The sequence below is a fragment of the Daphnia pulex genome, chromosome 8 (genome assembly GCF_021134715.1).
Source record: "Daphnia pulex isolate KAP4 chromosome 8, ASM2113471v1".
NCBI classification, from domain to species: Eukaryota; Metazoa; Arthropoda; class Branchiopoda; order Diplostraca; family Daphniidae; genus Daphnia; species Daphnia pulex.
The window spans coordinates 5,249,618-5,266,796 of record NC_060024.1 but is presented as its reverse complement, the minus strand read 5'-3'; the positions used below and the strand labels follow the sequence as shown (position 1 = coordinate 5,266,796).

The window sequence follows — 17,179 nt, the reverse complement described above, 5'->3', positions numbered from 1 at the left end:
CTCTGTGTGCTACCTGGGGAGGTTAACGCACTGAAGGAAGGAAGCTTCTACCACCTGGTGAGAATACTTCTTTCATGTAATTACAGTACGTCCATTAACACCTTAAATTTTTTGTTTACAGCTCACCAACAATCAGCTATAGCTGATATCCAAGAGGTTGGACCGAGCCATCAGAAGCACACTGCTGGGGGTCTCCAACATTCAGTCACCGAAAATCGAAAGCCAGAAGAAATTAAATGGACATTCCAATTTTTCTCTCTATATATACTTGTTAACCTTAACCAATCTCAAGCCTATACAGTTGTATATTCTTTAATTGCCAAATTGATGTAATAAACCAAGATGATTGCAACTTTTGAGACATTTTTTTTATTTAAAAAAAAAATTCCATTAAATATTTTTTCCTCCAGCACTAGCCCAGTTATGTCCCTCATGTGCTCAAAGTAGAACGAGTATTATCCCAGTTAGGTCCTTTTATGAACCCAATCAAAGCCCAAAAGAAAACGAACATGAGTCCTGTAATATCCTTTATATGAACCAGTTAAGCGCCCAATAAAAACCGCATATTAGACTTGAAATATCCCCGTCAGGGGGGACATAAAAACCATAACGGACCACCTACTCGCCCCCTTCGAGACGTCTTTAATGCGGTATGCATGGTCCCCTCTGATGGACTAAAAGACGTCTTAAATACGAAACCGTGCTGTCTGGGACTAGCTGTCTTCAGTGAAGAGAATGGTGAAAATCCTAGCATTAAAAGCTCCAGGACACTTTCCAAAGCACTTTCCTTTGAATAAAAAACTACGTCTAAACTAGTTTTTTCGCCCGTGGATATTTCGTCTAGTACTGGCAAAGAATCGTCGTATGATATCGTTTCAGCTCCCAGTCCACCACCTTCCAGGGAAATACCACAACAGTTAATAATAGCAATTCATTATTTTTTTGGTTTTTTAATAATATATTTAAAATTATTCATCAGATTAAAGGGGACGAGGTGGACGTGGTCGGGGAAGAGGTTGCACAAGAAAGAATGCCCTACCGATTAGTTCTGGTGAACCTCCAGCCAAGAAACGCTGACGGTCGGCCGGTAACACACCAGAAACTAAACCAACGACATCTACAACACCCAAAGGAGAGCCGGATTACTCACCAGAATTAGGCAACACAACTGCATCTAAAGCGCCGTCAATCGCAACCACCATCACTCCTTTGACGCGTTCGTCAAAGCCCCCCATTGAAATTCCTAGCAGAATCGAACGATCAAAAGGTACACCCAATTTATATTAAAATGACAATCGATTTTCTTACGTGTTATTTATTATTCATAGATTCGCGGAACGAAAACAGTAGTCACGTAGGGGAGGAAGAAAGGAATATTTCTATAAGTATTGGAAATTCTTTCGCCCTACCAACCAATGAAGCTCCGGAAAAATCTTCAGACACTTCTGCTCGACTAGTTGACGTCTGCGAACCCTATCTGAACTGTGTTTCAGATGTTCGATGTATTACACCACGACCATTTGAATCAGTTCTGGCGGACAGATCAAACATTCATGTATTGCAACCAGTATCAGCCCCAAGTCCTCAACTTGACAAGCCCGTCAGTGTTCCCTCGACAGCTTATCACTTGACACCGGTTTCTCGGCCCAGAGTTCGAAATTCCTTGGGATCTGCTATACATGATCTTCAAACATCTGATAGGGATTTTCGACGTCACTCCATTTCAGAAGAGCTGCGATCTGGCACTGGAAGGCGCAACGTGAATTTTTTCCATAAAGGTCGGATCGTTCCGGGGAAGCCCATCAGTTCATTCAAGAAACAACAAATCGTTTTCACTCGATTGGGGAAATTGGGTCCTTTTCTTGACCTTCCCCCGGAATGTCCTCCGGTTTTGGTGCATCCGCCCGTTCACACTCAAAAATGTTTTGAAGATAAAGAAACTCAAACCTTTCCACCATCGCCTCTGTCTTTTGCTTTAGTTTCCACCCAGACGGAACCAGTTGAAGCATCAGTGACCTCAAACAAGGAATCGAATACAGACCATCCGTTAATGAATAATCAGACATTAATAGTTCCGGACAAAGCCCCTCCTATCGACAGTGTACTGAAATCACTCGACGCGCAATTACGGGATGAAAACATTTTGGTGGGAGAACCGTATGAATAAAGCGAAGATTTGTTCATGTCTGCTGAGCCATTCAAACGAGCCAGAGTTTTGTCTTCGAGTGACAGTGATGATGACAAGATGGAAACCAAGAGGAAGAAGCCCTGCTCTTCCGTGAAATCCGTCGATACAGACGGTCCGATTTCTTCGATGTCTCATTCTGCGGATGGAGCAACTACTGCGAACGTACCCCAGCGACTATTCCCACAACAAGCGAGTGCGGATTTAGCTAGCAAAACTGTTGTGATGGAGAGCGATCCAGATGAGGATGACGTTCTGGTAGCGACCCCACCACACCCACCTACTCCAAAGCCTGTACCATGCAAAAAAAAGTTCTTACGTGTTCCGGGCTTCCGGTAATGTTAAATTTTAGTCCGCAAAATTACATATGTATTCTAATTTTTTTTTCCAACAATGCAGCGTCCGCAGGTGAAGATGGTAGAAGATTGGGCTCGGCGCGTAGGGGCTGAAATTTCCTTGACGTACAGTTCGGCCGTGACCCACATCATCGTTCAGGTGGACGAAGAAAACTGTGCTCAGCGCACCCTGAAGTTCTTTTACGGAGTCGCCAGCGGCAAGTGGATCGTTGGAATCGATTGGATTCATCAGTGCATTCGTGAAACCAGATTGATCGACGAAGAACCGCGAATGAGCACTATTGTGTCTACCCCTCACAGTATAATTTTTGCTACACTACTTCGCCAAATCCGATATTTATTCTTGTGATTATTTACAGCACTTATTTGTCAGTTGAATTTCTTCGCGTAAAAAATTAAGAAATTTGACATGACTAAGCCAATCAAACGCTCTTAATAATTCAATCATTAGTTTAGATCATCAGGTTAGGGGCAGATATGGAAAGAATTGTTTAACCTCTAGGGTTGATTACCCAAATCCAACAAGACGTTAGCGGCATCGAGATCGTTTTGTGGAACAGGTCTATGTCCACGGATAGGAAAGTGGGAGACTGAGCAATTTCTTAAATTTCTCGTTGATAATTTTGTAGACTTCAGGGTATTCGGCTCACAATTCTTCGTCCCCTAATAGATAAGAATTAATTCAATAAGAAATAGTAAATAGTTAAATAAATTTACAAACTTATTTTTGGAATCCGAAGAACTCTGACCGGATAGCTTTTCCGCCATGAAGAAATCAGGTTGAATCTAGTCAATAGAAGAGTTGCAGAGCAGTGACCCACGGTTGTGTTGGTGATAATGATACTGATTTCTAGATATATCACGGAATCAGCACCAGCGTGCAATATGGCCACAAGCTGTCAATATTGTGTTAAAAATTCTACCCAACACACTGGACAGAGGCCCTCGTGATTTACTTCTGGGAGTTCTTGACAAGGGACTTCCTGATCCTCATCTGCTTCTTCCTCCAAGTCATCTTCGGAATCGTCGTCCTGGCGTAGTCGGCGGTTTTCTTGAAATCTTGCTCTGATGTTAGCACGTCGATTGATAAAGTTCGATTCTTGAAGAGCTAAAAACCTTTAAAATCTTTTTCCGACACCTCAATCTCCGGGACCATCTGAATCCAGAAAATGCGCTATTTGGGCTATGGCTATTCGGGATCCACAACACGAGTCGGGCCAGGCTGCTGATCCACAACACGAGCTAGGACGGGCGGCTGATCCACAATACGAGCTGGTCTGGGAGGCTGATCCACAACACGGCCTGGGGTGGGCAGCTGAGCCCCACGAGCCGGACAACGCACACGAGCCCCTTTTCCAGGAGGGTGGCCACGGTGTCGTCCCCTTGGGATTGGTGACTGATCCACAACACCAGCCGGGCTGGGCGGCTGAGCCCCACGAGCCGGACCACACGCCCGAGCCCCTTGTTCAGGAGGGCAGCCACGGGGTCTTCCCCTTACTTCTGCTGGTGGTCCGGCAGCTACCGGATCATGATTTCACACTCTATTTCCCCAATGTCTTGGGGCTCGGCTATTCAAAGGTGGCCGTCCTCGTCCTCGACCTATTATGGCTGAAACCACCGGATTTTTTTCAACAGCGACAACTGCTGCTGGGTTGACCCCTTCTGCTGCAACCACGGCGACTGGTATAGCCGCTTCTGCTGCGACTGGGACGGCCACTTCTTGCAGCGACTGGGACGGGCGCTTCTGCGGCGACTGGAACGGCAACTGGATCTTCTAATAAGGCTTCAAAGGCCGCACGTACCTCGTTGAGGTGGCGATTCATAACTTCAATATCCTGATCGCCAAATTCAAATTCAACAGGATTGAAGTGGTAGGCAGCCGCCATGAGGAATGCACGTATCGTGATCCGGCCATTCTGTAAATTGCTCTGTAGAGCCAAAATTTCCCAAACTCTATTAACGTATTCTTTCCTCCGTCGATCTCTCAGAGGGGCCCCATCCCTGGCAGCCAGATAGATGTATATCGTGTTCATTCTCTTGAAGCCGATCTTAAAAAACAGAAAATTTGCAAGGTTATTTGTGTGATTTGGCATTTTCTTGAAAATATGTAATCATTAAGATCCATGGGTTAGAATATGGGCGGTTTCTATAAGGTCGTTGAATGCTCTATGGCTCGCCTCCACAAGATTTTTTGTGCAATTTGCGTCCATAAAAACGAAGAATTTTTGGTGGCCAATTCGCTCAAGCTTTTATAGCAGACGACAAAATGACGAACCCGAGTGCTTTTCCCAAGTTTTACTTCCCCTACCGCTAAGTTTTAGTGATACCTAAGAAGAGCAGTCTTTTTGAAGAAGTAAACAAGAAGTTATGATAGCAGACTACATAAACGTTCGTCTCTTTTGATTTGACGCTCCACCCGAGTTTTGCATTTGGGGGTGTTTTTCAACCAAAGATATTTCACGAACAAAAAATATTAAGTCCCTAATTGTTTTATATGTCAAAGAAGAAAAGCTGTTCTTTCTTTCGAGTGATGCGGCACGCTCTAAATTTAGAAGCAAAATTTTTCCTATAATTTAGAAGTATTTCCTTTTTTTCGTGCTTTTCCACCCCTATCACCCCGTTAATTTAGTTAATATTTGTAAATATTAGTCAACTATTATGTAAAAATAATTCTACGTCGAATGAGATAGGTCACATCGTGATCAGATTACCACGAGAGCGTCAAAGTCTCGAAAACTGTTTTCGTAACCCCCCGCCCAATTCCCCAGGGACCTCTCAGGTCAATAGTATTTGGAGGGCTGTCGGAACTTTTGTTTCTTCAAATCTCTCGGTCTTAAAGTGCGGTAAGCCTTCGGCTTTTTAAAGTAAGAATTTTAAAAATCTCTCATGGAAGAAGTACTTTGGTCACTACGTAACCACGCCAGGAGTTTATTCAGAGGTGGCCGCCTATGAATTTACTGCATTGACATCAGTTCCTGGCTGCATTCGTTACAACAGTGGCAGTAATGTAATAACACACATAAGGATGACAGTACTTAACTATGTAATTTTCCTGTTGTACACTCAATGAACCTATCCGTAAATAAAATTGCCTGTACGTTATATAAACGTAATTTTATCCAAGTTTTGAAAAATTGTTCATTGGAAGTGATTTTTCGATTAATATCAAATCCCTATATTCCAATTTAAATTTGGTTTTTTAATAATTCCCATTTTCAAATTGTAAAAAGATGTATAGGATGATGTGCACCAATTTTTATTACCTACATTACAAGAGCAAAAAATGAAATGTGTTCGTCGTTATTTTTTATGGTGTATATTCCACTAATTGTGATTTGTTAACACTAGTTGTGGTTGTTTTGAACAATTATTGAAATTCTGATTTGTTCGAAATTTTTTTTTGCTGATGTGTAACTCGATTTTCGAAAAATAGTTACGAAATAAACAAATTTAATGTTATTATATTATTCTAGTTGTGGCTATACCTTACCACGAAGTAGGTAGCAAAAAATTTGTGGAGTTATTCTTGTCCACTTACTGATAAGATGTAACATTATGATCCAACAATTGATATGTTTGCGAAATTGCCATAAAAATCAGAAAATGTAATATAAAATTCGTGTATGTTTAGATTTAAAATCAATTTATTTAAAAAATTAATTTTTAATAGTACAGATACTTTAACGCACATTTTTAAAACCTGGTAGATCTAACAATACCCCTTATTCGAGATCCGCGTTAAGGTTGCAATTCGTGTACAAAGAATGAGATCAAAATTTCAAAAAAATGAATCTATTTAGACTGAACTGCTGTTATAGAACTATAAGATATTTCTTTTGACAGACTTTTCCATACATTAAACGTTTTTGAAATGACCTACAGAAGCTACCGAAAGTTTGGGAACGCGTGAGAGAACCTTATCTAAAAGGGTGATTTTTGCGGCGTTTCCAAAAATTGAATTTTTGACGGGGGACAACGAATATTTTTTTAAGTAGCCATGAGGTTGGCTACTTCCTGATTTTTTTCAGACTTTCTTTGTTAAGGGCAGGACATCAATAAATGGATGTAAAAGTTTAGGAACACGCGGGAGGAGCTTATCAAAATCAGGCTACTTTGCCGGTCTATAAATAGGGAACCAAATGGCATAAAACGACGATGGCTAGCCTGGCTTTGAAAGTCACACACCAATTGCCACATTCATTCTGATTATTAAGAGTTATTGTTGTTGACCATTCTTTTCTACATTGCCCGTGAGAAGATTTTTGAATTCGATTTTGAAATGGCATTCCATCCGCATGTTTTGCCAATTGGTCTACTGACTCGTTTCCAGTGGACCATCATCATCATTTATGTTTGGTTACCGGATGTTTTGAGGAGAGTAGGATGTTCCAGATGTCTAGCAGGGCCGAGTTTTTTAATATATTGATAGTTTCGTCTATTGTTTGAATGTCCGCTTTGGAATAACTGAAGATGAACAGCTCGTTTTGTTTTGCTGATAACTTTGAGGGCCTTTTGATCCCTTGTAGTTTGGCAGGTTGGATGTTGGATATGTAATGAGGTGCATGCCTCTTTTTTGTTAAACAGGTAAAGTATAAGCGAAGGACGCAGCTTCTGTGTTGGCTGCTCCGTTTGTGTATCCGATGGCAGTTGCATCGGATTTTTTCATTCGGAACCAAAGAGGTGTGTATGGGGATACTATCCATGTTGGTGCAGTTTTGAGCTGTTTTTAGTAGTTTGAGTTTAAAGAAAAAAGGATGCTGGGGAAGCCAAGTGTTGCAATGTCTTTGATAAGCAGGGTGCAAAATGGAATTCTAAAATGTGGATTTCGGTCGAAAACTGTAGAAGTCATCAAATCCCCATACTTTCCATGCATCAGACGAATGTTCGCTACCTAAAATATGCAAATCAAACTTTTTTAACATGTCTGGATTTCGAGGTAAGATTGAAAACGAGTTGAAAACATGTTGATGAAATGGTTATTTTAGCTACCACAGTATGCTTCAGATATTCCGTTGAATTCTTTGAATTTACACTTTTTTAAATTTCTTTGAATTTCACTGCCATTTAAAAAAAAATGCACATTATAACGTTAATTCAAACTATATTTTTTTCCAGATGTAAATTTGGAAATATATGCTTAGTGTAGAATAAACAAAATATTCCATAATCTTAAATTATTTAGAGGTCGCTGTTATCGGTGCTGAAATTGGTTTAGGAGGGATGAGACGATGTTTTCATAGGGTAAAAGAAGTTTAATGTGGAGGCCGAAATGTTAGTTCTATCGAGTTTATAACATCAGTTTTGTCTGTTTGATCTCAAGTGTTTCGTGTTGTGTTCGTGTGAATCTTTAACGCATAAAAAGTGAAGTTCTTTACAAAATTTCGTTAAATTAAAACTTAGATGGTATTTTGAAGTTTTTTGAACCACTATGAGAGGTGTCTAGGTTCTCACCAAAAACCCTCTTTTACCAAAATGTGTTTTTTAACATATTTTTTACTAGTCACAAAGGTTAATTAAAAAAACTGGCGAAATGTTGAATTTTACTGGATCCAAGGTGCCACTCCAACTTAGTACATAACAAGTAAGTCGGGATTAACACGAAAGAAATATTACTTTAAGTCGCAGAAAGAGAAGAGAAATGTTTTAATCGACCCATTTGAACGAAAAATTGCGAGAAATTGCTCAAAAATTCACATATCAAATGCTCATCCGATATTTTGGTGAAGAATCCGATGAACAATAGTTCCGTTTAAAGAAGACTACGGTATTTACTTGAATCAAATACTCAGGATTGCGATTTTAAACATATGCAAACTGAATTTAAAGACATGCCACCCTGGTAGCACACTTACATCCATCGTCTATCATATAGATGTCTTAATGTCTAAATCAAATCTGATCTATCTGCAACCTAAATTGGATATCACATGGATACTCAATTTACTACGGCCTTATGCTATCTTCGTATAGATGTCCTATAGATCTACGTTTCTCATACGATCACGGACATCCATTTGTGTCTAGAAATTAGACGCTTAACAGACAGACGTAACATGACGTCTGTGAGATGTCCAAATTATCTGTCCACAGGATAGATGAGGAAGACAAGGACTTTACATTTTCATAATTTTAACTGCTAGTATTTATTTAAAGCCGTTGAACCAAACACAGTTAAAAAGTAATATAGAGTGGTGTAGTGGGTAGAGCACTGGAATACCACTCCAAAGAACGTGGTTTCGCGCCCATCAAGAAACGTTTCTTTTTTTCTTTTTGCTTAAATTTAAGTCTTTTGAAGACGGCTGTAAGCCGTACCCATTTGGATGTCTTACAGCGCGACATTAGTATAGACATAGGCAATCCTATGGACGTCGGGTTAAGACATCTCACTCGGCTGCAAAAGATGGGCGACGTACATCCTATAGATAGAGGCGTGCTACCAGGGCAGTAGTTCCGCTTATGTTCATGATTTACGGATAAACTATGCATTCACGATTTTTTTCTTTCACAGGAGATGATACCTATTCCACGAACATTTCATCAAAAAAGTAAACTTTGACTAATTTAGAGAAAGCTATCACAAATGTTGCTTCAAAACATTCAGTTGTTTTGTTGTTGGAGTCATGCTTGGATTAAGATGAAGTTTCAGTTTTCTAGCCAGACAAGGATTCGTTTGTAACACACAAGTAAGAATTCATACAGCTTCTGTTGCAAAATTTGGAATCGTTATTACTACAAATGAATGCATACAAAAAACTGTAATAAAATTACTTGAACCAAATTAAGAAAGTGGTGTAAACATTTTGTTCAGTTTAACTAATTTTTTTCTCAGGTTTCACGATCTACTCTAACAAAAAACATTGACTCGAACATTTATAAGATGGGTTCTTGGGTTTCATAAAATTTAGCCATTAACAACAATAGCTCCAAGAAGTGGAGCACTTTGGGACTTTAACTGGAAACCACTTACTATCGATCGATGTGATGGCCATTTCGCTAAGTCCTATATACATAAAAAAACAAAGAGGTCGGTTAGGATGTCGCGACTACACACTTCTGCCCCATCTTGCAGATTCCTTTAAAACAATTCGCTGAAGAAACTAAATATCCAATCTGTTGATTATCTGTTTGGAGCCGTTCACATATGACGTCACGGTCTGAGGTCGATGGTTTTCTGACCACTGTGACGAATTGTGACGAAGGGGGTTGTTGGGGTATTCGCAATGGTACGTCACAAAGACGTCAAAAACACTCGGTACACCATGGATATGTTGGCAACTACCCCAAAGACTTAGTTTTTTTCTAGATCGTCACAATAATGTGATCGTCGGGGAAGCCGGAGATATAGGACCGGTCGAAATAGGCCCCGACGAAATAGGCCCGGCAAATAGGACCGGACGAAATAGGACCCTACGAAATAGGCCCACTTTTAAAATATTTTTAAAGCGGTCCTATTTCTCCGTCAAAGTGGGCCTATTTCTCCCAATTATTTCTAAGTTCCATAAAGTACTCTGAAATATTTAAAAAATTAATTCGACCTACTCTACATGAGCGAGAAGGCGGAATTATCTGCGAGAGATCCGCCACCGTATATATCCATTGCCGTAGCTCAAACCACGATGATTGATTTCACACATTGCCGTTTCGTTTTTCACATGTTAGGCAGCTGATTCCCGTCTTTATTTTTTGATGAACGTATTCCCCTTTATCTTAACTGTAAAATTCATTTTTTACAAACGTCGTTTTCACTTATTAACTATCGCTAATTTAAAAAAATGAACAAATTTCCGTGTTTTCTTCGCCATTTATTTGTTCCGTAGCTCGATCCCCCCTTCAGCGGCTCAGCCTTGAACGCGTCTCTCCCCTTTCAGCGGCTCAGCCTTGAACGCGTCTCCCCCCTCTACCTATGCCAGTACTCAGGTGAAGTAGGAAATGAACATGTTTGATGAAATAAATCTTACGGATTGATTTCAAACATATCCATAACAATTTAATGTTTTTTTTTTTTTAAGCAACAAACGCATATCACTTTTAAGTTTCTTGTTTTATGGGGCTGACGCGAGGTGCTGCTCAAGCCGGCCAGAAGGGTGGTCGAGCGGGGGAGGCTGCACGCACTCATGGGAGAGGGGTGAGTGAAGGGGGGTTTACCTGGGCCATACCATACATGCCCATGTTTTCCCTTCACCGTATATGTTAAAGGATGGACTAGTGGTTAGCAACTCGGGCTATGATTCTCAAGCGCCGGTGTTCGAATCTCGGCCATGTCGATAAAGATTTTTATTTACAAAATATTTTAGAAAATTAATAGCTCAACAGCATAAAGCGGTGTGGAACTATCCTGGCGAAATTGATGGTTTTTTCTTTTTTTAATTGATTTAATATACAGCACGAAAAGGAAATTTCTATTATAGTTGAATACCAAATGTGGTTTTGAAGATTTCCATCTATCGGTGATAGTAGCGTCACTAGCGTGGTTCAATAGCGTCATGAAGATGGCGTCATCTGCTCATCGTCAACTTCAGCGTTTAATTTACAAATAAGAAATAGAAATCTTATAAAAAAATTAAAATAGCTTCAAGATGTGTACATTTTATTTTTAATCATTTTAAAATTTGAATTGCAATTTTCGTTACATTTGATCTGTAAGAATTCGATTCTGAATCATTCTCATTTCAAATCGATTCACACACATAGCAGACGCTAACACATCAAGCGTCATCAATAGCGTGGTCTATGGTGCAATGCTATCACTGGAGTAAGGCGTTTATCTTCTATTCGGGTATGTTAGAGAACTCTTATCATGTTATTTTCAATCTTTAGTTTCTAATATTGTAATTATCAACTTGTGTGGATAGGTAGCGTCATGATTGGCCTACCCTGATGGCGTCATGATCGCTGCTGATTGCCTTTCAAATAGGTTTTCAGCATTCTGCTTACACCTTTGGCATAGAGTCACATATTTCACAATCCAACATCAATTGGTACCAACAGCAGCCCTTCTCTCCATCATCCAGAAGGGTCTGAGATCAGTGTTGGAGATGTGTGTGACAATTTTAATATGATGAAATTTATCTACCACCAAATTTTTACTCTTATGTTTTTGTTTTTCAGGATGGTTCGGAACAACCCATGGAAAGCTTATCACTCATTGATGCTGTGATGCCTGATGTTGTTGCAAGTCGTCAACAGCAAACCCAGAACAAACAGAAACCACAAGTGGTAAAGACAGAACCACCAAATTCCAATGGAGATGAACCCATGCATTCCAATCGTAAGATAGTCACTACTTTTTTTTGATCCCCTGAACTGCTTACTTATTTTCCCTTCAACTATTTAATGAAGGCTGGGAAGAGGAAACAGGAGTAGAGATACCTGCCAGCAAATCTACTGTACTTCGTGGCCATGAATCTGAAGTTTTCATCTGTCTGCGCCTGAACCCAACAACATTCAGAAGGGTGGAACTGAAGTTCCGAGCAACAAAGATGTCACCTCACTTGACTGGTATGTAAGTTGTGCTATGTAATGCTATGTGTAATGTAATGTGTATGTAAGCAAGTGCTTTTGACGGAAGTGTAAGTTTGGTTTTACTATTTCATTCGATTTGTTTTAATTTTATTTCATTTCAAGGTATTTGCTGGGATAACTGAACAGAAGTTTTAAAGAAAGACAGAAACAATTGACAAGGCAAAAGATTGGGAACCTGAATGCTATTCAGGTAACTAGTGCCAATACATTTTAAACATCAATAAAAATAAGATAATGTGTTCTAAAATTCTTCGTCACGAAAATGTAATTAAGTATCTCTACATTAATATTTTTTGTTTCTGATTTTCTTCTTTTTATCTGAACAGAGTGCAGGCGAGAAGCTTAAAGCTGCACTTGAACATACAGTGACGTCCTTAAGAAGCATTGTAGAAGAAATTCGTACTAAAGAAGATACTATACAAAAACTTCAAACGCATATCGAATCTATGCCACCTTCAGTACTAACAAGGTAATAAACTTTTGTTATTTACTTGAGTAACGAGATAGTTGTATCTCTTTCTTTTTAGAACATTTTATACTCAAAGAATACTGAGTATCGTAGCCAACGTCAAGAAACAAAATGAAGAAATGCATCGGGTGCTTGAAGATGTAAAAAGTGTGCAGCGTGAAATCAATTCAATACAGGGAAAAGTTGAGCGTACGTTTACCGTTACGGATGAAATTATTTTTCGGGTATCTATTACTTATTATCAAAATGCGGGGGTTGGCAACTCAAAATTTGGGTGTACGAGGATTCAGAATCTCAGAGATTCCGAGAGATTCTAGAGATTCTGAGAGATTCTGAGAGATTCTACGAGATTTCCTCGAGATTCTGAAACAAGTTTTCCCCGAAATTCCGCTAGGGGCGCCACTAGTCCTTGGCCCAGTTTCTGTACAGAAGTATGCACTATGTTACGTAGTGGGCGTAGCTCCGTTTTGGCATGCTCTATACAGCTTATAGACATGTAGATCGTATTATCTTTAAGATGATTTACTGATAGGAATAGGTGCTACAATAGGTTTTGTAGTTTCAAGTAGAATGAAGTAATCTGATAGTTAGAAATTTGATAGGTTTGAATTAAAAGTCCAGATTATTAATTTTAAAATAAAATATACGGGGAAAATTAACTTTAATTGCTGGGAATTATTGGCATATTATCAATAAAGTGTTTTTAACCATAAATTTTTCCCACCCCATTTTACATTCATGAGCAGATGAAAAAATGTGTACGCCACCATTCGGTGGGAAAAAGGAGGGAAAATTTAAAAAGATTTAGCGCAACCCATATTTTTACATTTTGCAGTATTTCTAGTGCATTTTTTACAATTGGAGCTTTTCAAAGACCAAATTCACAAAATATCTTGAATTTTAGACGGTTTTGGGGTAGTTTAAAGTTAAAAAAGGGGGTAAATTTAGTGAGATTCTGGAGATTCTACGAGATTCTATGGGATTCTACGGGATTCTGTGAGATTCTAAAGATTCTACGAGATTCTGAAGATTCTATGAGATTCCGGGGATTCTGGAGGGATTCTTGAGATTCTGACAAGATTCTGGCTAGGGTGTACGAGGATTCTGGGGAGTTGCCAACCCCCGTCAAAATGCTGATATTATTAATAAAAAAATGTTGTTACCTTTTTCTTTTTTTATTAGATGGCCAAATCGGATGAGACTGCCCGGCGTATTTACAAGTATTTGATTTCATTGCAAACTGATTGCTCTGACATCCAAAAATTAGTGAAAGAATCTGGCAACTTGTCACGAGAGATAAAGGATTTAGAAGATCAAGTATGTTTCGCTAATTTTTGTTTGTTTGTTTGCATTATTGTCAAATAATGTCAAATAATGATGCTGTTTGTTTCGTAATCAGGCGGAGACCGAATTACGTAAGAATATTGCTACCAAAATTAGGCGACTGCAAAGTGACCTCGAATAGATACGGACGGAAAATCAGATTTTAGAAGAACGAGTCGGTACTAAAATTTAATTATTCATCTTAGTTTGTTTCCAGTCAGTCTCACTTTGTTCAAATTAAATTTTTCTCACTTCAATAAAGTTTAACATTCCAATATTCCATCTCATTAAGTGGCCATTAAGTGGATTGTACATTATACAACGCTACTATAATGCATTGATTGTAACCTTGTACTTCGTTTAAACAATCAAGAAGCTACCAAAAATTTAATTCGTTACGATGCAAGTTACTAACGACGATAAGCTAAGCTATTAAATAAGCCATAAATCAGATTTCCTTCGTATTACGTTGGAATTGTTGAATTAAATGATTAATTGTTCCATGAATGCATTCTGCATTGCCAACACTTTCTCCTTTGCTTCAACTAGAAATCCTGAGAAAAAAGTGTAAAAATTAAGTAAAGAAATTACACGTTCCAGTAAAAATATTAACAGACCTTTCATAAAATCGATAAGATCGGGATCTGCAACTAACAACTAATCTAGAAGAGATGGGTCTTGTCAATTGTTTCTGTCTTTCTTTAAAACTTCTGTTCAGTTATCCCAGCAAATACCTTGAAATGAAACAAAATTAAAACAAATCGAATGAAATAGTAAAACCAAACTTACACTTCCGTCAAAAGCACTTGCTTACATACACATTACATTACACATAGCATTACATAGCACAACTTACATACCAGTCAAGTGAGGTGACATCTTTGTTGCTCGGAACTTCAGTTCCACCCTTCTGAATGTTGTTGGGTTCAGGCGCAGACAGATGAAAACTTCAGATTCATGGCCACGAAGTACAGTAGATTTGCTGGCAGGTATCTCTACTCCTGTTTCCTCTTCCCAGCCTTCATTAAATAGTTGAAGGGAAAATAAGTAAGCAGTTCAGGGGATCAAAAAAAAGTAGTGACTATCTTACGATTGGAATGCATGGGTTCATCTCCATTGGAATTTGGTGGTTCTGTCTTTACCACTTGTGGTTTCTGTTTGTTCTGGGTTTGCTGTTGACGACTTGCAACAACATCAGGCATCACAGCATCAATGAGTGATAAGCTTTCCATGGGTTGTTCCGAACCATCCTGAAAAACAAAAACATAAGAGTAAAAATTTGGTGGTAGATAAATTTCATCATATTAAAATTGTCACACACATCTCCAACACTGATCTCAGACCCTTCTGGATGATGGAGAGAAGGGCTGCTGTTGGTACCAATTGATGTTGGATTGTGAAATATGTGACTCTATGCCAAAGGTGTAAGCAGAATGCTGAAAACCTATTTGAAAGGCAATCAGCAGCGATCATGACGCCATCAGGGTAGGCCAATCATGACGCTACCTATCCACACAAGTTGATAATTACAATATTAGAAACTAAAGATTGAAAATAACATGATAAGAGTTCTCTAACATACCCGAATAGAAGATAAACGCCTTACTCCAGTGATAGCATTGCACCATAGACCACGCTATTGATGACGCTTGATGTGTTAGCGTCTGCTATGTGTGTGAATCGATTTGAAATGAGAATGATTCAGAATCGAATTCTTACAGATCAAATGTAACGAAAATTGCAATTCAAATTTTAAAATGATTAAAAATAAAATGTACACATCTTGAAGCTATTTTAATTTTTTTATAAGATTTCTATTTCTTATTTGTAAATTAAACGCTGAAGTTGACGATGAGCAGATGACGCCATCTTCATGACGCTATTGAACCACGCTAGTGACGCTACTATCACCGATAGATGGAAATCTTCAAAACCACATTTGGTATTCAACTATAATAGAAATTTCCTTTTCGTGCTGTATATTAAATCAATTAAAAAAAGAAAAAACCATCAATTTCGCCAGGATAGTTCCACACCGCTTTATGCTGTTGAGCTATTAATTTTCTAAAATATTTTGTAAATAAAAATATTTATCGACATGGCCGAGATTCGAACACCGGCGCTTGAGAATCATAGCCCGAGTTGCTAACCACTAGTCCATCCTTTAACATATATGGTGAAGGGAAAACATGGGCATGTATGGTATGGCCCAGGTAAACCCCCCTTCACTCACCCCTCTCCCATGAGTGCGTGCAGCCTCCCCCGCTCGACCACCCTTCTGGCTGGCTTGAGCAGCACCTCGCGTCAGCCCCATAAAACAAGAAACTTAAAAGTGATATGCGTTTGTTGCTTAAAAAAAAAAAACATTAAATTGTTATGGATATGTTTGAAATCAATCCGTAAGATTTATTTCATCAAACATGTTCATTTCCTACTTCACCTGAGTACTGGCATAGGTAGAGGGGGGAGACGCGTTCAAGGCTGAGCCGCTGAAGGGGGGATCGAGCTACGGAACAAATAAATGGCGAAGAAAACACGGAAATTTGTTCATTTTTTTAAATTAGCGATAGTTAATAAGTGAAAACGACGTTTGTAAAAAATGAATTTTACAGTTAAGATAAAGGGGAATACGTTCATCAAAAAATAAAGACGGGAATCAGCTGCCTAACATGTGAAAAACGAAACGGCAATGTGTGAAATCAATCATCGTGGTTTGAGCTACGGCAATGGATATATACGGTGGCGGATCTCTCGCAGATAATTCCGCCTTCTCGCTCATGTAGAGTAGGTCGAATTAATTTTTTAAATATTTCAGAGTACTTTATGGAACTTAGAAATAATTGGGAGAAATAGGCCCACTTTGACGGAGAAATAGGACCGCTTTAAAAATATTTTAAAAGTGGGCCTATTTCGTAGGGTCCTATTTCGTCCGGTCCTATTTGCCGGGCCTATTTCGTCGGGGCCTATTTCGACCGGTCCTATATCTCCGCCAATCATCGTCGGCATCATGTTGGCTCGACTAATTTAACAACTATGCATAATGAACGAAAACGAACTATTTCAGTCTGTTTTCAAAGGCTATTTAAGAGCTTTTGAGAGAACAAATAGTAGAAAGTCTTGCCAAGAACAAGTCATAAAGTAATGGAACGAAATAAAAACGATGTAGATTTTTCCTGGGAAAATTGCCATTTTCTTTAAAGAATATCGAGCGGTTTCAATGAAAGCTGAAGGTGTATTTGTGCAAATTTGAGCTAAAGCAATGGACATTGAACCCAACGATGATGTTGAAACTGTTTGCGAAGGCATCAGGACCAAGCCTATTGA

At 39.0% G+C, this 17,179-nt stretch overlaps 1 protein-coding gene and 1 long non-coding RNA gene across 3 annotated transcripts; one reads left to right on the top strand and one right to left on the bottom strand.

Moving 5' to 3' along the window:
- The first annotated feature begins 11,206 nt into the window (after positions 1-11,206).
- Positions 11,207-14,463, top strand: LOC124199375 (coiled-coil domain-containing protein 22 homolog). 2 transcript variants are annotated; one of them, XR_006876808.1, is made up of 9 exons: positions 11,207-11,317; positions 11,394-11,578; positions 11,650-11,809; positions 11,881-12,039; positions 12,166-12,253; positions 12,390-12,532; positions 12,591-12,756; positions 13,715-13,849; positions 13,932-14,463. XR_006876808.1 is itself a non-coding variant. In XM_046595185.1 (9 exons), the coding sequence occupies exons 5-9, from the start codon at positions 12,298-12,300 to the stop codon at positions 13,995-13,997; spliced, it is 540 nt and encodes a 179-aa protein (XP_046451141.1). In that variant the 5' UTR covers positions 11,207-11,317; positions 11,394-11,578; positions 11,650-11,809; positions 11,881-12,039; positions 12,166-12,297; the 3' UTR covers positions 13,998-14,463. The 2 variants fall into 2 exon arrangements, 1 of the variants encoding a protein (XP_046451141.1); XM_046595185.1 differs by having other exon boundaries at positions 12,166-12,327.
- On the bottom strand, positions 14,146-15,547 carry LOC124199376. The gene is made up of 6 exons (XR_006876809.1): positions 15,438-15,547; positions 15,177-15,361; positions 14,946-15,105; positions 14,716-14,874; positions 14,473-14,589; positions 14,146-14,409 (listed from the first exon to the last, which is right to left on the bottom strand). It is a non-coding gene; the product is annotated as an uncharacterized LOC124199376 (long non-coding RNA).
- Positions 15,548-17,179: the final 1,632 nt, after the last annotated feature.